Source organism: Bos mutus, chromosome X (assembly GCF_027580195.1).
Source record: "Bos mutus isolate GX-2022 chromosome X, NWIPB_WYAK_1.1, whole genome shotgun sequence".
NCBI classification, from domain to species: domain Eukaryota; kingdom Metazoa; phylum Chordata; class Mammalia; order Artiodactyla; family Bovidae; genus Bos; species Bos mutus.
In genome coordinates, this window is record NC_091646.1 from 83,299,374 (window position 1) to 83,320,851 (window position 21,478).

Here is a 21,478-nt window from a genome sequence, read left to right on the forward strand (position 1 = left end):
AGCAAACTCTGGGAGATAGTGAACAGAGAAGACTGGTATGCCACAGTCCATGGGGTTACAAAGTTGGACACGACTCAGTGACTGAAAAACAACAACAACAACAAAATTAGAAGGGCTTCATAATATTGCTTTTGGAGAAGGCAATGGCACCCCACTCCAGTACTCTTGCCTGGAAAATCCCATGGACGGAGGAGCCTGGTGGGCTGCAGTCCATGGGGTCGCTGAGTCGGACACGACTGAGCGACTTCATTTTCACTTTCATGCATTGGCGAAGGAAATGGCAACCCATTCCAGTGTTCTTGCCTGGAGAATCCCAGGGACGGGGAAGCCTAATGGGCTGCCGTCTATGGGGTCGCACAGAGTCCGACACGACTGAGGCGACTTAGCAGCAGCAGCAGCAGCAGCAGCAGCATAATATTGCTTTCCCCTCCAGAAAGCCGGAATCCCAAGGGACTGTGCAGAAAAACTAAGTATACCTTTGTGGATGTGGTAACCAACATAGCAGGGGAATGCTGGCAGAATAAAATCCTACAATTTTCAGCTATAGAAAAGAACCTAGAAATTACCCAATCTAAACTTCTCAGTGTACAGATGTGAAAACCCAGCAGATTTTTTTAACCCAATTTTAGATATTTAGATACTAGATGATATTTGCTGTGCAGTCTTGCTTTAGGGTCCACAGTGTTTTACTGGGTCAGGTGCTGATTCATGGCAATAAAAACAGAAGCGCATTTCCAGTACACTGAACGCCCATAATCCCGCCGCCGCCCGCCAAGGAGCTCAAACTAAAATTCCTCCTGCCGTCCAGACACGTCCCGCCGCCGCCCGCCAAGGAGCTCAAACTAAAATTCCTCCTGCCTCCCAGACACGTCCCGCCGGGTATGGGACAGAAGCCTGTTAGCAACCAGGAAATTAGCGGAACGTTGAGGATGAACGTTTGCAGCTAGGACGATTGCTTTGACGAAAGAACACTTCCGCTTGGCGAGGCCTTTCCCCTAGCTTGTGGTTTGGGCAGCCGTTAGCTCTCGCGTTTCGATTCGCTACGCTAACGCTGGGAGGCGGGCTTACGTCAGGGTCACGCTCTCCCATTGGCTGCTGGTGCGGGCGGAGGTTTGGAGTGAGGGTAGCACGTTGCGATGGAGGCTGATCGTGACATGGAGGCTGATCATGAGATGGAGGATGATCTTCAGTGCGGCGGCACAAGGCCTGAGCTCGATGTTGAGCCCGTTGAGCCCGATGTTGAGCCCGATGTTGAGCCCGATGTCCGGTCGGAATCCGAGATTGAGCCAGGTCTGGGTCCCCGGGGAATGGATCTTGTGTGGAGTGCGTGGTGCGGGAAGTGCGTCAAAGAGAAAGGGTCGTCGCCACTCTGGGCCCAGCGCATCGTGGTCGCCTGGCTCAGCAGGGCCGAGTGGGATCAGGTGATGGTGTATCTGTTCAGTGACGACTATAAATTGCAGCGGTACGCGCTGAACCGCATCACGGTGTGGAGGAGCAGGTAAGGCGGTTGGGTTAGCCCTCCTGCCTGCGTGCTGTTGGCACTTCACTTCTTCCTCTATAGGATTTCTTAAGGCCTTACTATCTAGTCTTCTCCTAAATGCTTAATGGTTCTCCCACGCGTGGTTTGGGCATTGCTTGTCTCAGTGTGCCTGGGGGAAAGTCGCAGCAAAGCTCTTGCACTAATCCCATTTGCGGAAAGAAACGGGTGTGCCTCAACAGCCTTTTTGTCAAATCTGTGAGCTTTAACCCTTACCTTCTCTTACCTTGGGGAGGGGGTGGGTACTGAAGGAACTGCTGTGTCTGAGCCAGGCAGGGCTTAAGGAGTAGCACTCTAGGGTGGATTTCTATTCAAATTAGAAAGGGTGGTGGGAGCTTGCCTGAAAAATCCATGTTTGTTTGAATGGGGCGCTTTAGTCTAGTTGGTAAGATTGAGTTGGGAGCAGACAAGGGACTGGTGTCTCCAAGAATAAGGTTTTTTTTTTCTAGCTGAATGAGTTGAGGGTGAAAGGGGTGTGTTCACACTTAACTGTTGGTTGGTTGTGTAGCAGTTAGGCATCCTGTATACTGTTCGATCCCAGGGACATTACCTACCCACCCCCATCTTCCCAGCTTCTTGATTTGTGTCTGTTAACACACTCTTTAGCCAGTATATAATTGGAATAACCTACAGAAAGCTAGATTCTGAGGTGGAGGGTGGGCCAGTGTAAAGGACCTTTATGATGGTGCTGGACTGTGGCCCTTTAGGTTAGGCAACGAACTCCCCCTGGCAGTGGCTTCTACTGCTGACCTGGTACGCTGTAAGCTCATGGATGTAACTGGTGGCTTGGGCACTGATGAACTTAGACTGCTCTATGGCATGGCATTGGTCAGGTAAGACCTACATGGGTAGGGGTGTGTGGGGGGTGGTTTTGAGGGTGGGGGGCATGGGGCTTGCACGATAAGCCGAGTTTGGCTTTGGGTGCTCCCTGAAGCAAAATGCCTTGTGTGTCCTTGTGTATGGGTCACCCTGTGATTGCTTAACTTGACAGCTGTTGGTAACCCCCTGTTAACACACATTCCTCTTTTTTTCCTGAGAGCCTTCTCTCCTCCATTTTTCTTCCCTCTCTTTGGAATATAGGGTGAGGGTGATTTAGACCAAATGGTCTCTTTGGGTCTCTTCCAGCCTTTACAGTTCGATTTATTTTCTCCCTTTTACTCTTTTACCTAGAGGAACCTTTCTGAATGCTTCGATGTTCTTGACCATGATTTAATGTGGTTTTTCTAATCCTACCCTTGTCTACACCTTTATCCCATTCTCTTCACGAACACTGAAAGTTTGCTGAGTTGTGGAAACCGAGATGTGGGCCAGGAGTTCCTGACTTACAGAGTGGCTCAGAGTGGGTCTTGCTGTCTCATGTACATCAAGAAAAAGGTTGCCTCTGAGTTTTCCATCTGTCAAAGTTTTTGCTTAGCTCATACTGTTTCCCTTGTTTGCCTTAAGGTCCTCCTTAGCTCTTCTTACCTTATCCATTGTTTAACTGTGCTCCCCATATCATTTGATGTAGTCATTTGTTCTAGCATTTATAACATACTATGTCCTAGCATAATATGTTATATTATGTCATGGTTATTTATCCTAGACTGAACTCTTGAAGGCCAGAGCATCTGTATGGCTGCAGTATAGGGCAGACTCTCAGTAATGTTGGACTGGATGGAACCATTCCTGCTCTGGCTGACACCAACCATAAGAACAGGACAGAACAGTCATTGGAAAGGTTGTGGAAATGCAAGGTGTCAGTAACTCAGCAAGGTGTTTTGAAGCCCCGCTGGTTTGAATAAAGCAGTTACTTGGGCTCTGCCACTTATTTCTCCCCCAAACTCAGGTTTGTGAACCTTATCTCGGAGAGGAAGACAAAGTTTGCCAAGCTCCCTCTCAAATTCCTGGCTCAGGAGGTGTGTATGATAAAGTGGCCTTGCTCAATTCTCTCTCCTCAGAAGGGCTCACTAAATGGGGCATTTAGTGGGTACAGTCAGACTAGTTTATCCCACCACTGTCAGCCAAGCCCAGCAAGAACCTCAGAGCCTCAGCTTTTAGCTTGAAAGAAGCAGACTTGCTTCCTTGCTCATGGCTGCTGTCTTCAGTGGGCTTGGCCTGCCCAGCTTGCTGGGAATGGCCCAGGTGAAGCTGAGGCACCCCAGTGCACCACTGGGTGGGGACAGGAAAGAGGTGGCAGTTTAAGTGTCTGCTCTCTGGCTGTTGACAGTCTGAGGGAGGAAACAAAGCCAGCCAAGCAGCATGAAAATGTAAGACATTTCTGCTTTGAGTGAGTATATGAGGTGTGTAGAGGCCCAGATGGCAGACAGGTTCTCAGCCATCAAGAGAAGCTTCCTGGAGGAAGTCTGGAAGGGAAGGAGGAAGGAAGGGAGAAAAAGAAGGGTAGAGGGTACCCTGGGAGAGGAACTGGTACAGGCAGGGTAAAAGGAGGCTGAAGAAGGGGATTATTAATGCTCATCCACAGGAATTGTCTTCATTGGAGGAGGGTAGTTGGTGGTTGGGGGAGGCAAGTATCTTCTGATTTTCAGGATCACCTCCACAGAGCCTAAAGAGAATCAGGAGACCTGGTTTCTAATTTTGGCTTTGCCACTAAGACCAGAACCTCCTCTTAGGACCTCCGTTTCTCTATCTGTAAAATGGGGAGAAGCCAGGCTAATTCATCTCTGTGGCCCTTTCTGCTTTAATATTTTCTAATTTCTGCGCGCACACCCTCCTCCACAATCAGGTGAACATTCCGGATTGGATTGTTGAACTTCGCCATGAGTTAACCCACAAGAAAATGCCCCATATAAATGACTGCCGTAGGGGTGAGTCCCCAGGGAGTATATACATCACAGTTAAGCCCAGAAGCCTGGGCTGGGTGGCACTGTGGGGAGAGAGAGAGGGAGGAGGGTCTTCACCTGGGGTCAGAGCTGAGACTAGGGTGAGGCAAGTGAAGCATTCACCTTGGACACAAACTTGAAGGGGATGTCAAAAGCTCAGTAATCAAGATAAATAACATTTTAATATAGAAAAACTTACAATGATCAAAATACCAAACATTTTGAATAAAGATAGGATTAATAATACTGATTTCTCCTTTTGCTTTAGGCTCCAATATAGTGTGGCAGGGCACTCTTCTGATCCTGTTTTGTTGTCTCAATTACTAAGTTTTTTTGGCATCCCCTTAAATTTTGTGCCTGAGGAGGGGAATGGGGAGTGGGTTGAGAGGTGTGAACCATCACATATCATGAGTCCAGGAGTTCTTTGGACACCCCGTTCCAACTAAGAACCCCTGATTCAGCCTAACCCCTTCATGTTGGGGAAGCAGATCTAGAAAAGGGAAGAGACCTGATTGGCTAAGGCTATGTAACTAGCTAGTGGGGCTGAGTCTCTATTCTTCCACTTGCTAGCCCCATTCCGTTTTTGGCGTCCCATCTTCAAGTCTGGTATTAGTTTTTTTCTAGGAAATGTGCTGATGAGTGGGAGGAAGCAAACAACAGGGGATAACCCAGAGCAAGAGGGGCTGTTTCTGGATTGTGAGATTTGTGTCTTCTTGGAGCCAAGCCTCTTTCCCTGGGGCTTTCCCATAATGTTTGCAAGATGAGACTGGGGGCCTGCTAAGGAGCTGCTTGCCTGTGACTGTTACTATAACACTGCTTTCCTTCCTCCCCTCTTTTAGGCTGTTATTTTGTCCTGGATTGGCTCCAGAACACCTATTGGTGCCGCCAAATGGAGAACAGCCTGAGAGAGACCTGGGAGTTGGAGGAGGAGAGGGAAGAGACAGATGAAGCAGACCAAGAGGAAGATAAGAAAATTGTTGTTGATGACATCACAGAACAGAATCCAGAGCCTAAGGATGAGGAGAAAGGTGTAGAGCTGAATGTCAAGACTGATGGAGACCGTGAAAGCAACAAAGACGGCAAAGAGGTTGATCCGCTTTTACAAAAGGCTCTGAGACATAAACAGTTGTATGGTAGGTGTCTGGTGCAGAAAGGGGCTCGTGAGAAGACTCAGGCTTATGATTGACTCTGGTTATTTCACTGGCTCAGTATTTCCTGTGGGGTTGTGTTGAGGCTTAGCTTAAAAAAAATTACTGTCAAAAAGCATCTTCGTTGAGTCCTGTGAAGCAAGAGAGCCAAGAATTCTAGTTCCCATTTTACAATTCAGGAAATGAGGTGAGGGGGATCAAAATTCCATAGGAGTAGGACACATGGTTGGCTGCTCTATCTGTTCCCCTATTCTGTTTTCAGAAAGAGCCCGAGAACTGCTGGTATCCTATGAAGAGGAACAGTTTAAGGTAAGAATGTTCCCTTGACTTGGCCTGTTTTCATGTGCCTTGGCCATTTCTTCCCTCTTGCCAGCTAACTGAGAGAAATCCTGAGAAGGAAATTGAAGGAAAAGTGGCAAAGTTTGAGGGAACTTCTTAGAAATGAGGAGGAGGGGAGTAGGAACCAGACAAGAGGAGCAGAGTCCGGTTGGCTGATCTTCCACATCAATGGAAGGGAGCAGATGATGGAAGTTTGTGGATAATTGGCCCCACTGGGTGGTAGGGAACAACCGGATGTAAGTGGTTGCACAGACCTACTATATTGCAGCTGATCAACAAATGGCGTCCAGGAGCCTTCCTAGATCAGGTGAGCTTATGGGGTGCTATTTTAGCAGGAAGGGAGGTAGCTTACAAACCATTCAGCTCAACCCTTCCTTTTCACAGATAAAGAAATTGAAGCCATGGATGAGTGAAGGGACTGGCCCAAGGTCACATATGCAGTTAGTGATAAAACCAGGATAAGAACCTGGGTCTCCTGATTCACCTTCTTCCATAACTCATTGCTTCCTCTCACCCCTTAATCCAAGGGTCTCTGCCCAACTCCAACCAAATGCCCCCACTGGATATCTGTGTATTGGATTATCTCGTTATTGGGAGCTGCAGGGAATTTGGGGGGTGGGAAGGGAGGAAAAGGAAAAAGACAAAATCTGGAGTTTGAGGGTCAGGATATTTTTAGTTGCAGAGCCAATAGGGACATTGTGAGCTCACCTCTGCATACTCTGCCATATCCCCCTGAAGGGAAGTGTTGAGAGGTCCTATGAGAAGGAATCCTGGAGGGATGGGGGAGGGTTACTTTGCTGAACTAGCCTTCTGATGGGACCCTCTTTGCTGGCAGGTGCTGGAGAAATATAGGCATTTACCTCAGGCCATTAAAGCGTGGAATAACCTGTCCCCACCTGTAGAATGCATCCTGGCAGAGCTCAAGGGCATTACACTCGAGAACAGGTGTGTAACTAGGTAATCAGGGGCTGCTACTCTTCTAGGGTAGAGTGTAGCAGCCTCCCTGAAATTGGTTTTCATATCCCAGCTTGCCAGTTTCTGCTGTAGGAAATTCCAGGGATAATCCTGATCCCCCACGGATGACCCTGTATTTCGCATGATCCACTTTTGTAAGCCCTGCAAGCTATCAGTTGTGGTTTGCCTAATCTGAGTCACTGAAATGGCTACAGGCAGTAATGTTTACTGTCATGCATCCCCTGGCCGGCTTTGTTTCTCTGTGTCCAATGGTACATGAAACTCTTGGCAACTGGGAAGAGCCCTGAATCTTTTGCTTTTTCACTACCTGTCTCTTATCTGAGTTTGAGATAAAAGATATATGGTAGGCACTGCTGGCCTTTTAAACCACTGTGAGAGGGTATCGGCATCCCCTGGATAGTTGTGGTTGAGGGGACAGAGGGGGGGGCCTTCCCAAGGCCTGGATTCTTGAAAGACTAAGTTCCCACTGACCCACCCATTATGACCATGAGCCTTATTCCCTCCCCCGCCCCAAAGTAGTACTCAGTTCAACCAGAGCAGACAGTGTCTATCCATTCCTCTCCTCCCTGGCTCTTGGGGCTTGCTACCTAAATTCAGCTGGCAAGGGCTTCGGGAAGAGGTTGGAAAGAATTTGGGATGAAACTGACAGTATAGGAAGGTGGTGTAGGTGACAGAGTGTGCCTGGGTAGCAGGCAGTACCTGCAGCGCAGATTAGGATGATCTAATGTTAGATTAGATCTAATGTTAGATTAGGATGTTCCTGATGTCTTTATTCCTAGGACACTAATAGTTCAGATGGTGTTTTTAATCAGTGTCTACCCAGCCTAGGCTTCTTAGCTGTACCCGTCAGGAAAGAGGTGAGTGGTGACTACCTTAGTAGCTGGGAAAACTATCATTGTGTTATACAGTAGTGTCTGCCTGATCCTGCTGAGCAGGCAACTGGTTGACTGTTTTAAGTGCTATTCCTGGATATTGACCTGAGGAGACAGGAGATGGATAGGACAACTCTTTCCTCCTTGAGCCTGAGCATGACAACCCTCCAGACATTGAGACACCTTGAGATCTCTTGTTCAGCCTCGGCCCAGTCAGCTAGGAGAGACTCCCTTAGGGAACTTCTAGCTTCAGAGGAGACAGCTGACAGTGATTTTGGTTTGAGCTAGATGGGAATGAGAGATTACCCCTATTGCTTAGGCTTCAACCTCTGTAATCTTGGTTCTGGGTTCTTACAGTCCATAGGAATGAGAATAATATTTGGTGCAGCAATTGAGTCCCCAAAGTTTCTGCTTCTAAGATTTGAATGAAGGCAACCAGGGAGAAAGGGAAGGGTAGGAGACTGGACAACTGTCAAGAGAAAAGACTGAGCAGGACCTTGACCCTATGACCACAGGCATTTAACTCCTTTGTGGGCCTGGGACTTTCCTTCATCTGGGCTTTTGGGCTTGTTCAGCTACTGCTGCCTTTGTTATGGGCCTTAGATTAGTATGTGCTTGGTAGATGCTTGTTTAAAACCCACTGAACCCAATTTCTGGCTGAGCCCTTGACCCAGGAGGCAGGGGCCTGAAAGCCAACTGTCAGCTGCCTTCCTTTTTTTCCCATGCTGGTTTGGGCTTTGAGTCAGAGGCATTGGCAGCCTTGGGAGTGGGTAGGGGAGTAGAAGGGGGTCTTCTGCCTGCTTCAGTTTACTTAATTAGTGTCCTCTTGCTCCAGGGAGGCTGTGCTAGATGCTTTTCTGGATGACGGCTTTCTCATCCCCACGTTTGAACAGTTGGCAGCTTTGCAGATAGAGTATGAAGGTAGGGTCCTGGAGACTCACTACAGCCTTAGGCTATGGGTATCCTGGATAAGAACACCAAGGGTGGGCTGGGTGGCCCTGGACGGGGGTGGGTAAGGGCTGTTTCCTGCCATTCCATAGCTACTGGAAGCCCTTCCTGGTGGAGCAGAATGTAGCCCCACTGAAAAGTAGTTGTTGGTTTGGGCTATTCTTAGGTGGCCTGGAATTGGGTGGGGTGAGATGGGGTGGATTGGGATTGGGGTGGGGGTCTTAATGCCATTATTTTGCCATATTAATTGTGATTTAGCCACTTGCTAGAGAGCTAGAACAACAGAACTGGAAGGGCCTTGTAAGGTCATGTAGTGCAACATCCTCATGTTACAGATGGGCAGACTGAGGTCCAGAGAGGGGAAGGTACTGACCCAAAGTCACACAGTGAGTTATTGACAAAGCTGAAGCTAGAACCAGAGCTCTCTTTCTTTTGTACTCTGTATTCAGTCAGTTGTTTGCCAGATACTAACTGGTTTCTCTCCCTGCTGTTCTGCTCTCATGTTTCTTTTTGTTCTGTGGTGGCAACTCTGTTATTATTGGGGGGGCCCCCTCTTCTTCTTCCTCTCCCTTCTCGATTTTTTCCTTTCCTTCTCTCTCTCCCTCTTCTCTCCTCCTACTTCTTCCCTCCGTTCTTCCCTCTCCCTCCCTGCTTCCCCTTTTCCTGTCAATGGATGTTTCTCACAAACCAGAAAACGTGGACTTGGATGACATCTTGGTGCCAAAGCCGTTCTCTCAATTCTGGCAGCCCCTGCTTAGGGGCCTGCACTCCCAGACCTTCACGCAGGCCCTGTTGGAGAGGATGCTGTCTGAGCTGCCAGCCTTGGGGAACACTGGGATCCGGCCGACCTACATCCTCAGATGGACCACTGAACTGATTGTGGCTAACACCAAGACTGGTGAGGAAGACTAGTCCTAGCCCCAGGGCTTAAAGCAGCCCAGGCAAGAGCATCTGCTACTGTCCTCATACTGAATAGCACCAGGCAGATACATCCCGTGTTAAAGGCTAAACCTTTAAGGTCGGTCTAGGAGGGCCCTGCGACAGCAGTGGACAAATTCCCTTCACCTTTTTCTTCTCAGAGCCAAGTAAACTGGGCTGGGGCCAAGGGTTCTGAATGCTTTGAGCAATGGGAATGAGGAGTTGAAGTCTGGGGGGACAGGGAGGGACAGCTAAACTTTTTAGATGCAAGATTGGGTGGGTGGCTTTCTCTTTCCTTCTTCTCAGGCCTTGTCTTCTTTCTCAGGACGGAATGCCCGCCGGTTTTCTGCCAGCCAGTGGGAAGCGAGAAAGAACTGGAGGCTCTTCAACTGCTCTGCCTCCCTTGACTGGCCCCAGGTGGTTGAGTCCTGTTTGGGCTCACCTTGCTGGGCCAGCCCCCAACTCCTTCAGCTGTAAGTCTTTTGAATACCATCCAAAAAGAGGGTGAGATGCTGCAGGCCTCAGGGTCACAGGCCTAGAATGGCAGAGTTGGTTGAGCCCTTGCAAAGACCTACCTCCTTGCAAAGATTTCTCCTCCAGATGAGAGAATTATACTGAGTCCCAGAGAGGGAAGGGGTAGGATATATTCTTGCCTAAGATCACAGAGATTAAGAAGTGGCTGAACTGAGTCCAGTATGAAAATGGATAAGACACCCCCATACAGTGCTTAGCCCAGTGGCCTGTACAGAATAAGTGCACAATAAATGGTAGCTGCTGTTGATTATTGAACCGATTTCACTGACTCTATGCCCAGTGATGTCTCTATTATCTTCCCAAAATGTACCTCTCATACGTGCTTAACAACCTTCAGTGGCTCCTTATTGCTTTCCTAATGAAGACTAGGCTTCTTAGCCTGACATTCAAAGGTCTCTCTGCTTCTGCCCCAACCTATTGTGATAATCATACCTCCTTGACTCCCCTTTGCCCAGTCCACTCTGAGCGCTATAGTCAAAATGAATATTGCACTGGTTCTGTAGATACCTGTGGTTGTCTCCCTTTTCTTTTTTCTGTCATTTCCTGACCCCCACACCACTCCCCTCATACTCATGGAAGCCTTTAGGACCCAATTCTCTTCCTGCTTTTTGGAGCAGTATTTGTTTCATTTGAGTGATCCATCTGACACTGCAGTTCCTCAACTTCAGTGACCTTCATCCTCCACTACACTGAGCAACTCATTTCCATTACTCAAAGCTGTTCCACCTCTGAAAGCTTACATCCCAGCATCCCACTTTGTGACTACCACCTCTTGTCCTATCATTTCTTACCCTTGCATCTCATAGCATCTGCTCTTTGCCTGCATCCCGACCTCCAATCCCTCCATTTCTTACCTGCCTCAATCTTGCTTCTCCTCAGTCCTGTCTTTGGTTGATCACTTCAGTCACCCATCATCAGCACCCTCCACTCTACCCATCCTTTGGCATATCTGATTTACAAACCGCCAAGCTGGAATTGATCCTTCCCAGTCTGCTTCTCCCACTCCTCAGCCCAGGTAGCTGAGCTCTGCTGGAGAAAACCACATAGCCCTGCGGATTGCTGCCACTGCAGAGGTATGCTTTTTGATCTCAGGCCAGGTCTCAGTTTGGCTTGTCTGAGCTACTTGTTTTCTGCCCACTTTCTCTCCTGTTTCTTGACTGTTCTAAACCCTTACTAGTCACCTCAAACCCCTCCCCCATTTTACCCTATCTTCCTTGAGCACATGGAGGCCTCTGGCAGGGCCCCTATGACCTGAGGTCCAGACCTCATGAGCTTATCTTCGGCTATGCTCAGCACTGTCACCAGTCTCAAGATGAGGTGCCCTTACCCAACCTCAAAGCCTACTCCTCCACCTGTTCTTTGGAGCTACCTCTACCAGCATCCCTGGGGCCTCACCCCAGCCTCTCCCTTGCTCTACTGGCTCTTGCTCTTCAACCTGTGAACAGTGTCTGAATTTTTCTTATCTTAAAACAACAATCACAACAACATAAGCCAAATCTCCTTTGACCCTGCATCCCTCTATTGGGTTATCAGCAAATTAATCACTCCTTTCTCTCCTGTCAAAACATCCCAGAAAAGTAGTCTACATTGAGCAGTCTCAGTTTCCTCACTACTTTCTTACTCCTCAACCTGCTGCAATCTGGCATTCACCCCTAGAGCTGCTTTGACCTGATTACCAAATCCAGTGGGCCCTTTTCCATTGCCTGTCTGCTGCATTGATACTGTTTGCTACTCCTTCCTTGAAATGCCTGTGCTTTTTTTTTTTTAAACTATTTCCTGTAAAGTACCAAGGCCCAAATCTCTTTATCTAACTCAGGCCTTTCCCCAGAAATTCAACCTTCTGTATTTGACTGCATGCCAGATATTTCCCCTTGGATGGCCTCTAGGCACCTTACTGTGACTGAAAGAGCATTAGTTGTCTTACTCCCCACTCCAGGCCCAAAGTGATCTTCCTCCTCTGCTCCCTGTCTCACTTGGTGGTAGCACTATCTACCCTGTCATTTTGATTCTCTCAAGTGCTTCTCAAATCTGAGATTTTCTCGTCATGTCTATTTCTCCTGGTGTCTCCTTCCCTCTATCAGACTAAGCTTTTCAAGGGCAAGGGCTCTGCATTAGCCATCTGTGCCCCAGCACACTTGCAAGTCCAGGCTCCAAACAAACCTCAGCAAATATTGTTGAACTAAATTATACTCTGCTGTCATTGCCAGCAGCATTCTCTTTGGTGGGAATTGAGAAATAAACGAAGTGGGAGTCTGGATGCTTAGACCGTTTTAGGCCCTCCTTATCCTCTCCTCATGGAGTCAGCAAGTCTTTCATGAATCCTAATGACATTTGGGTCACAGTTGTATCTTATAAGTAACTTAAAAGAAAAAAAAGTAGCCTTGTTGACAAAGTCATCGAGTGCAAGACCTCCAGGAGATGGGACTGAACCAAACAGCTAAATCTCCAGATTTGTCTGCTATAGACTGAAAATGATACAAATGGATGGGAGACTGGGAGGAGAACCAGAAAGTCCTAGAGGCATTTAAGCAATTCCAGCAAGAGAAAAAAATAAAGGAAATTTCAAAGTTCTGAAGGAATATGGCATGTGTATGTAATGGGGGAGGGAATGAAAAGAGCAGCATGGAGAGGTTTGGATAGGTGGCCTTTAAAGTACTTTCCAGTCCTAAGTGCCTGCAGAGTGGAAGCTGCTGGTCTTGGAGAAGTCTGGACCACAGAGATCTCCAAACCCAAGCATACCAGAGGAATGCGACACATGCCAGCAGTAATAGCGGCTCACCTGGGTAGGATTTCTTGTACACAGATCCTGCCTTTCCTAGATAATCAGTGAGTCGAGTCCTAATCACACCATTACACAGGTTGTGAAATGGGATTTCCTCAAGTATTATGCTGCAAGTCAGTAGTTAAGTCTTCAGGTCAGAGCTGGGACCAGAATCCAGATATACTGTCCTTCCTCCTGTGTTCTTTATACAGTGTTCCATTAGATTGCACATATAGAAGATGACTTTTATTTTCCCCAGAGGAAAAATAAAATATACCATTGGCAGTTAAGTGTCAGACAAGTATGCTGTGTTTGTAGGAGCTTTTTCATTTGACACAGCAATCTTTTGGAGTCATAGATATTACAGATACTGAATTTAATAGATAAGAAAGACACTGAGGCTCTGAATAGAGTGAAGTGACTTATCTAAAAGTCATACAATTTGTTAATGGTGGGACAGGGATTTGGGCCCAGGGCTTATGAGTCCAGAGTTCACCTTATTTCCACCAGTGTGATCTGTGACTTTCTCAGTCCCTAGATGTGACCAGGCAAACCTGAGGAAGGAGATGGATTTTAAGATTCTTACCGCCCCTATACCTCAGTGGTCAGACTAGACAGCTTAAGAGGGTAATAATAAACAGTAGTTATATGGTGTCTTACCAAGATCAAGTGCCTAAGAATATTTATTATTAATTGTACTAATGGACCACAATGAGAGGGAAGAAAATTTCTCTCTGGCTTTGCTTCTTAGTAAGGCTGGAAGGTTGTTGAGAGCTTTTTTCCCCCAGCCAGCCAATATCAATTCAGTTTGAGCCAGTGCCATCTTAGAATATGAAATCAGCCCTGCAGAGAGGGTCTCCCAGTCTCCCAGTGGAGTCACTAGCTCCTAGCCCTGTCCCAAGTAGCCAGTGACCAGCAACTACACCTTTGTGGCCAGTCTGCCTGTGGGCCCCAGAGAGAAAATAGCCCACTGAGCATATGGCCCTTCCTTCCATGAACAACCTACAATTCAAACTCGATACACTTAGAAGGAAACTATCCATCTGTGCATCCTTCCCATGCCTCCAGCAGTGATCAGGTGTCTGCTAGGTGCCTGGTTCTCTGTGAGGCTCTGCAAGGGATACTCACCCTCTTCCTCCCCAGGAGCTCTCCTTCCCAGTGGCTTTGTATCTGATGGTAGTTTAGTTGTTAGCACTGTTCTTTGTGTGCACGATGTGATCATCTTTAACTTTCCTCTGCCTGCCCCCTACCATCTGGTCACCAAGCCCTGCTGTCTGTCTGTCTGTTCTTCACAGCTTCTCTCTCCCCATCTCCACTGCCAGTGCCCTGTGTGAGTCCTCACTGACTCCCTGGTTCTCCCTGACTTCAGGCTGCAGTACTAGGCCATCCTCCACATGGTTACCCTGGCGATCTTCAGAAAGGCAGCCTTCACCTGTGCTCAGAAACATCCGATGACCCCCTTCACCCAACATCAGATCAGATCAGATCAGATCAGTTGCTCAGTCGTGTCCGACTTTTTGTGACCCCATGAATTGCAGCACGCCAGGCCTCCCTGTCCATCACCAACTCCCAGAGTTCACTCAGACTCACGTCCATCGAGTCAGTGATGCCATCCAGCCATCTCATCCTCTGTCATCCCCTTCTCGTGCCCCACCCAACATACACACACCCTAACCTTTGCAGGCTTCTCTTGCTCCCACAGCTCCTTAGCAAAGCTCTACTCCTCAAGCCAGGCTAGTCTCACTGCATACACACAGTCATGTGTGCTTGTTCTTATCTCTGCACAAAGCCCTCCCTTGATCTTTCCTGCCCACCTTGTGCTCTCTGCTTCCCCCCAGCTCTTGTAGTGCCCAAGTCTGCAGTGCTTATCTGGCCTCCCTCCCACACCCTGCTTTGTCTTTTCAGCTGCTGCTTTTCCTCCATTCCAGGCTTGGCTGTAGTTGTTCCCAGAAAGGGATCACACTTTGTGTTCCATGAGGAAGGAGTACCACATACTTCCAGTATATCTTTGAAGCTCAGGATAGATTGCCTAGCTAAAGAAAGGGATCTGCCATTTTCACGTCCAGCCCTGCAGGCATGTTGGCTAGTTTCTATATTTATATAGCATTTCAGTACGATTAGTAGCTATCATTTATTGCTTGCTCACTATGTGCCAGGCACTCTATGTGAGCTATCCTATTTACTTCATTCAACAACCCTTTAAGTTAGGTACCATTATTGTCCTCATTTTACTGAGAATGGAAGTGAACCACAGAGATGAATTATAGAGCTTGTTCAGGGTCCATGGTCCTGTGTTCTGTCTGTTCTTCTGAACTGCCTTTCAGGGCAGGTCTGGAAGCTCAGAGACCAAATTCAAACTGGAATTTGGGTATGAAGTGACTTGAGATTTTGAATCTTTCTTACTCCATTCCTCCCTTTGCTTAGCATCTTCAAAGCCATGGGGCAGTTCCTGCCAGACGAGGAGCAGGAGAAGCTGCTACGCATCTGTTCCATTTATACCCAGAGCGGAGAAAACCTGGTGCAGGAGGGTTCAGAGGCTTCCCCCATTGGGAAGTCTCCATACACAGTGGACAACCTGTATTTGATCCTCAAACCAGCAGGCTCAAGCTCTGGGGCTGAAGGAGAAGCCCAGAAACAGGAGGAGCAGGGCAACCTGAATGATGTCAAGGAAGATGAGAAGGAGAACAAAGAAGCTGTGGAAGACCAGGTAGAAGAAAATGAAGAAGAAGAAGAAAATGATCACCAGAAGTGGGAAGAAGAGGAGGAAGATGATGGTCACGATGACAACGATAATGATGATGAAGATGAGGAAGACAGGATGGAGGTGGGACCTTTCTCTACAGAGGAAGAGTCCCCGACTGCCGAGAATGCCAGGCTCTTAGCCCAAAAAAGAGGAGCTTTGCAGGACTCCGCATGGCAAGTTAGCTCAGGTAAGAAGCCTGTTAACCACTTCTCCCCACATCTGTCTTCCCTCTCTGGCTGGCTCTCGAAGCTTCCTTTCACCCTCAAGAAAGGATGGCAAGTAGCAGGAAGTAACCAGCATGAGGTAGTATGTGGATTACAGCTGGTTTCCCTCCCCCCTTAGGATGGAACATGTGAGCGTCAGGGACCTTAGACTGTCATGCTGCCAGCTACCCCGTGCAGAGAGCGCATTCAGAGGAGTTGGTGTGGATGTAGGCACTGGGCAGCAAAACAGAAAGTGACAATTTGGGGGTAGATATATGTGTGATTCTGCATGTGTGTTTTGCATGCAGTGATTAGGTGCAGGGAGCCAAAGTATAGTGCTGTCTGTGTATAAGTGAATGTATATGGACATGTGGAGGCTGAGTGGTAACAGGACAGGATTTTGCTGTATGTATGAGAAAGAAGGAACCCGGAAGTATTCAGTTAGAGGAAGTGGAAATGAGATCAGAAGGGGGGGAATAAGGAACATGACAGTTTTTTGGTGAGCGTACAAGTTAATGAGACAAAGCCAGTAGGAAGCAGGGGACTTGGATGATAGGTGAGGGGAACATGAATCTGTTCCTGAGGGTGATGAATGTCCTCATTCGGGTTGGGGAGCAGGGACCTTAAGGCAGGGGGATGCCAAAGGAATGAAATGTCTGAGGTGTTGCACATAGGCATGTGTACACACTTGAAGCAGGGCTAGATGTTGGGCATAGCCTGTGTGATGGAGCCTGGGGGAGGGAGGGAAGGAAAACAGCTGGGACTGGGTGTGGTATGGGGTAGACATGGTAGATTATAGAGGGAGAGGGGGAGGCAGTGAAGGAGCTTAGGGTAAAAATGAAGTCTTTGCTTTTACATGGATGGAAGGGCTAGGACCCTGAGTGCTAGGGACCAGGGAACATGTTTATGTTTGCATGTATGCACATGGGTATGTGCCTGCATGTGCTGGACACACCAAGGCACAGTGACAGAGAACTGTCTTAGGATAGGGAGGACTGTGCTTGAAAATATCTAAAGGGAGGGGCAGTGACTGAGAAAAAGTGTGTATGTGTGTGTGTGTGTGTGTGAGTGTGAGAGAGAGAGTGAAGTAGGGAGGGAGGGAGAGAGAGTAAGGGTTGTAAAAAGAGAAGGTGTGAAGTGGGCTGTGGGTACATCTGTGCATACATGGTCATATATGTTTTTGGAAAAAGAGAAAGGGTTGCCAAGACCCATGGGGACCAGGAGGCATATGTATGTGGGAGAGAAATGGAAGCAATAAGGCGGGGAGTGATATGGAAAGGCCTGAGAACAGGCAGTGAGACAGCCATCCATAGATGGCCTGTGTGGTCTGTGCTATCACTGAGGGGACATGTACAAGGGTATAAGGCTAGAGAGGCAGGGGCAATGATGTAGACATAATTGGGAGCATTAGTGATGGGGAAGGAGGGAGGATGGTCAGGTCAGTGACAGACATGGAGGGAGTGGTCCCTGTGTACAGAAGTATCTTTGTATGCATAGGGCAATGCAGTCACAAATTCCTTCTTGTAAGAGAACCAGGGGTTAGGGGATGATCAGGCAGAGGTACATCCCTTCCTGAGGGAGCTCTTTGAGTAACATAAAAGTTTGTAGTCCTGGGTTGATACTTTTCAGAATGCCAGGGGAGAGTTCTTTGAGTACCAGGGAGATGCAAGAGGCCAGAAACTAGATCTGTTTGGAAGAGCTCACCAGTGAAGGCTTTGCTTGCAAAAACTGAATGCACTAGTGTAAGGATGGGGAAGGGATTTTTTGGGGGGGATTTAATATAATACTGTGTGGAAGGTACTTAAATGATAGGACATAATAGGTGGGGAGTGCCTGACATCATCCATTCCTAAGTGGAGTATGAGGGGCTGGGCCAGGGGGTGGTGGTGGTATTGTGAATGGGGAAAGGCTAGGGCATTGAAATATTTCCCTCTCCCCCCCACTGTTCCTTCCTCTGTATGTGTATATACATATGTGGGGATGCAGGGACATTACAATTTCTGTATGATAAAGATTTGTGTATGAGAGGCAGAGAGTAAAACTGGAAACATTGAGTGGAAAGTTAGGTCTGTGTGCTTATGTATGTATATTTAGGTGTCTGTAGGGTGTGGGATATGCAGTGAAACAGCCCTTCCTTAGAGAAGGGATGTTCTTTGTATATGCATCTGGAGGCAACAGGACCTTGCAGTGGGGAGGGAGAGCATGATACCTCTGAGAGAATATTCACCTTGAGGTAGTATGTGGGCCTGTATATGTATCTCATATGTATCTCTCAAGGCAAGGCCACTAAAAAATGGTGTGGCTCTCAGACATATTGGGGGGACATATGTATGTAGGATATCTAGGTTATTCAGATATACAGAGGTATCTGGTTTTGAGGAGGAGATGCAATGGGAATTCTGTTTGTGTAGGGACATGTTTGGCGAAATGGAAGAAGAGCAGAGAGGAACAAAAATGTCTATAGTTGTGTACATGGTATGCAGGGGGTGGGCTGTGGTGGGGGTGCTGCTTGTGAACGCACAGAACAGCCATGAAGATTGTATGGGTGCTATGGAAGAGATAGGGAGCACTAAGGTGGAGAAAAGCTCATGAGAAATGACACGTAGAGGAGTGGGGTTGGAGTTACACACAGAACCTGTGCTAAGTGGGGAAGTAAAGTGGGTAGATGGACAGGATAGGTGGGCTTGTGCACCCATCAGAGAACTAGCTCATCAGCCCTCTCTTGCCTCCTCCTTTTGCTCCACAGAAGATGTACGATGGGATACTTTCCCCTTAGGTCGAATGCCAGGTCAGACTGAGGACCCAGCAGAGCTTATGCTGGAGAATTATGACACCATGTATCTTTTGGACCAGCCTGTGTTAGAGCAGCGACTGGAACCCCCAGCATGCAAGATTGGGTGAGTGCCCATGGCAGCAGAATTTCTCACCCCTTTCTTTGCCTCCTGCAGGAGGGAGGAAGGGAGGGAAGGAAGAACATAGAATGGGGTCAATGGGGGAGGTAACTGTCCCCAGTCAGGGTCTAAATGAATTAAATATAAGCTCAGTCCCTGGCTGGGCCCTTGCCAAGATTCCCAGCCCCTAGTGTGGAGGGCCAGTGAGGCAGCCCCACACAAAACTGGCTTGGCATCCCTCTCAGAAGTGTCTGGTTTGTGTGTGCATACGTGCGTGTGTGTGTGTGTGTTTGTATGTATGTGGGTGTCTGTATTTTGGGAAGGGTCCATAGCTTTCAACAGATTCTCTAAAGGGATCCACTACTCCTAAAAAGTCAAGAACACCCAGGTGCTCTAATTCAACTCTTCATGTTCCTGAGGCGAAAACTGAGGCTCAGAAAAGTGCAGGGATTTGAGCAAAGTGCACAGAGTAATCAATAGGCCTCCCTGCACTATCCAGGCATCTGGGTAGCAAGGCCTATGCAGGGCTCCATGCTGTCCCTCAAAACTCACCTCTGGATCACAAGTATAGGAGCCCTTGGGTCATCAGGGAGCCAGGAACCAAGCAACCCTTGCTGAGGGGTTCTGCTGGTAACACAAAGGAGCCCATCCAGAGGGCCTGTACATTCTGGAACACGGGGCTTTTGTGACCAGGATAATCCTGTGAGTACAAGACAGAGACCTCTGTGGGCCCCTGAAACAATCTGTCCCTGTGCCACCTGCCCACTTCATAGGAGATGAGCCCCTCTTCCTCTAGGCATTCAGAGAGTGGGTTATGGAATGCAGGGACCCCATCAGCATGCCAGGCCCAAGGCAGTGTTGTGGACTGTTGTAGGTTGGGGCAGCTGGCCTCTTGGAGAGGAGAGGAAGCAGCTGGGGAAGCCAGGTGGTCTGTAGTTGCAAGTGGGTCCCATATGTCTTGCGAGAGAGACCTCCTCTCCTTTGGGTAAGGCTGTCTTGATGAACATCAAATTATCAAGGGTGAAGTGTGGGCAGGTAGAGCTATTAAATCCAGAAGGAGGCCCAGTCCTACATCCCTTGCAGTACAGAGAATTCTTTAGCTGGGGCTGGCATGCCCACTCCTGCTCCTTGTCTCAGCTCTACTCTGACTTGTCTGTGTGACCTTGAGCAAGTCCCTTCTCATCTCTGAGCCTCAGTTCCCTCGTCTGTGAGATGGTGAGTGATGGGAGGGGATGAGGCTAGATCATCTCTAAGGGTTTTTCAGCTACATTAGTGTAACCATGGATCTACCTGAGAGGAAGGATGATGGCTTTGCTCTTAACTTTCACTCTTATCTACCTGGAATGACTTGACCTGCAGGAAGAAGGGGAAGCAAAGAGTATTCTGAGCAGGGCCAGGGAAGGGGAAGGCAGACTTCTCCCTAGGGTAATTTTGCAATCCTAGGATGGGAGCTGGGCCAGGCCCTGCAGCCTACACCTGGCCATGGGCCCCTTAATCAGCTGTTGGAGTGGGAGGGATCCAGCCCACTGTCCTCTGGGCCCCCAAGATCTAGCACCTTAGAAGAAAGCCTTTTAAGGCAGCCACTTTCAGTACCTCCCTAGGAGTGGGATGGTGTGGTCTCCCTTTCCTACTTCAACCCAAATAGCTCTGCTTTAATCTGATTTATGTACTGGGGTTCTAGATAAAGTTTCATTTGAAAAGTTCTATTCCTTTCCCTCTTCCTTCAACTGAGAGGTGGCTCTGCCCATCTTGAAGTGGTTTCTCAGATATATTCCAGTCTCTTTGTAAAGCCAGGCAAGAGGGGAGGTCCTTCCCATAGACACACACATCAAGCACCCTTAATCCCTCCAGAGCCTAAAACTGCCTCCTTCCCTGACTGACCACTCTTCTCCACTCTCTCTGTAGCACCCTAGGCCTGAGCTGCAGCAGTGGCAGCAATGACAGTGGCAACTTGGACCAACTTCTCTGGAGCCAGGAGGAGCTTCATATGCTCAAAACTAGCGTACAGCTTTTCTGATGACTGCCCTGGTATAGGTGTTCATTAAGTGTTAGTGGGCCAATAGCCTACCCTCCTTTGCTCCCCCAGTGTACCTACCTAATGCTCCAGAAAACAACCTGGGAGATAGCCTGCATCAGCCATATCAGCTCAGCTTTCCATCATAGTAGAATTTTGAATATATGTTGTTTCATTTTATTTTGAAAAACAATAAACAGGCCACAGTTGTTTTGTGAGATCTGGGGTTGTGTGCTTCTCCCTTTATTCTGGGGGCTCCTGAGAAGGTGGGATCATAACAGCAGAAGTGGGTCTCCTGCCCCTTTTAAGTCTTTTTTCTGACTGAAACCATTTTTACTCCCTTCACTCAAATGTAATGTGGGGCCAACTCACTTAGAAGCATCAGACCTCGGAAGAGACATTGGTCATAAAGCCCAGCCAGCATCAGGGAAATCAGCTCGGAACCTCCCTGACAGCTGGAAGATCCAGGTCTTCCTGTTGCTACCCAGCATGCTTCTGATCCATTTCCCTGCCTTCCCTCACTGGGCACCAAACAACAGTTGCAAGCCAGAGAGAAATCTTCCTTTGTCACTTATCTACTCCTTTTGCCTTGAAAAGATAAAATGGACCTCCCTGTGGTGGGCACTGGAGCAGAGAAATGTCCTAGGGAATGACCCAGAGCTTTTCTGTGGTCACCCAATTCCTTCAGACCCTCAATGCCCACCCTGTCAGCCCTGAGCTGTCAAGAGACAGGGATGAATAAATTATGTTCTCACCCCTCAGACCCCTCTGCCCAG

The 21,478-nt window shown here is 48.2% G+C and overlaps 1 protein-coding gene across 5 annotated transcripts; it reads left to right on the top strand.

Moving 5' to 3' along the window:
* The first annotated feature begins 1,098 nt into the window (after positions 1-1,098).
* LAS1L (LAS1 like ribosome biogenesis factor) lies at positions 1,099-20,920 on the top strand. 5 transcript variants are annotated; one of them, XM_070366659.1, is made up of 14 exons: positions 1,099-1,498; positions 2,245-2,370; positions 3,363-3,432; positions 4,260-4,341; positions 5,196-5,489; positions 5,767-5,813; positions 6,679-6,788; positions 8,526-8,611; positions 8,974-9,024; positions 9,330-9,536; positions 9,882-10,029; positions 15,276-15,781; positions 18,574-18,694; positions 20,594-20,920. In XM_070366659.1, the coding sequence occupies exons 1-14, from the start codon at positions 1,137-1,139 to the stop codon at positions 20,703-20,705; spliced, it is 2,322 nt and encodes a 773-aa protein (XP_070222760.1). In that variant the 5' UTR covers positions 1,099-1,136; the 3' UTR covers positions 20,706-20,920. The 5 variants fall into 5 exon arrangements, with proteins under 5 accessions (XP_070222760.1, XP_070222761.1, XP_014334210.2 ...); XM_014478724.2 differs by having other exon boundaries at positions 1,101-1,498; positions 18,544-18,694; XM_070366660.1 differs by lacking the exon at positions 2,245-2,370 and having other exon boundaries at positions 1,100-1,498; positions 18,544-18,694.
* Positions 20,921-21,478: the final 558 nt, after the last annotated feature.

Coding starts and splice junctions, on each gene's coding strand:
- LAS1L (XM_014478724.2), top strand. CDS start 1,137: ATGGAGGCTGATCGTGACATGGAGGCTGATCATGAGATGGAGGATGAT. Junction 3,433..4,259: donor TCAAATTCCTGGCTCAGGAG/GTGTGTATGATA, acceptor CTCCACAATCAG/GTGAACATTCCGGATTGGAT. Junction 5,814..6,678: donor ATGAAGAGGAACAGTTTAAG/GTAAGAATGTTC, acceptor CTTTGCTGGCAG/GTGCTGGAGAAATATAGGCA.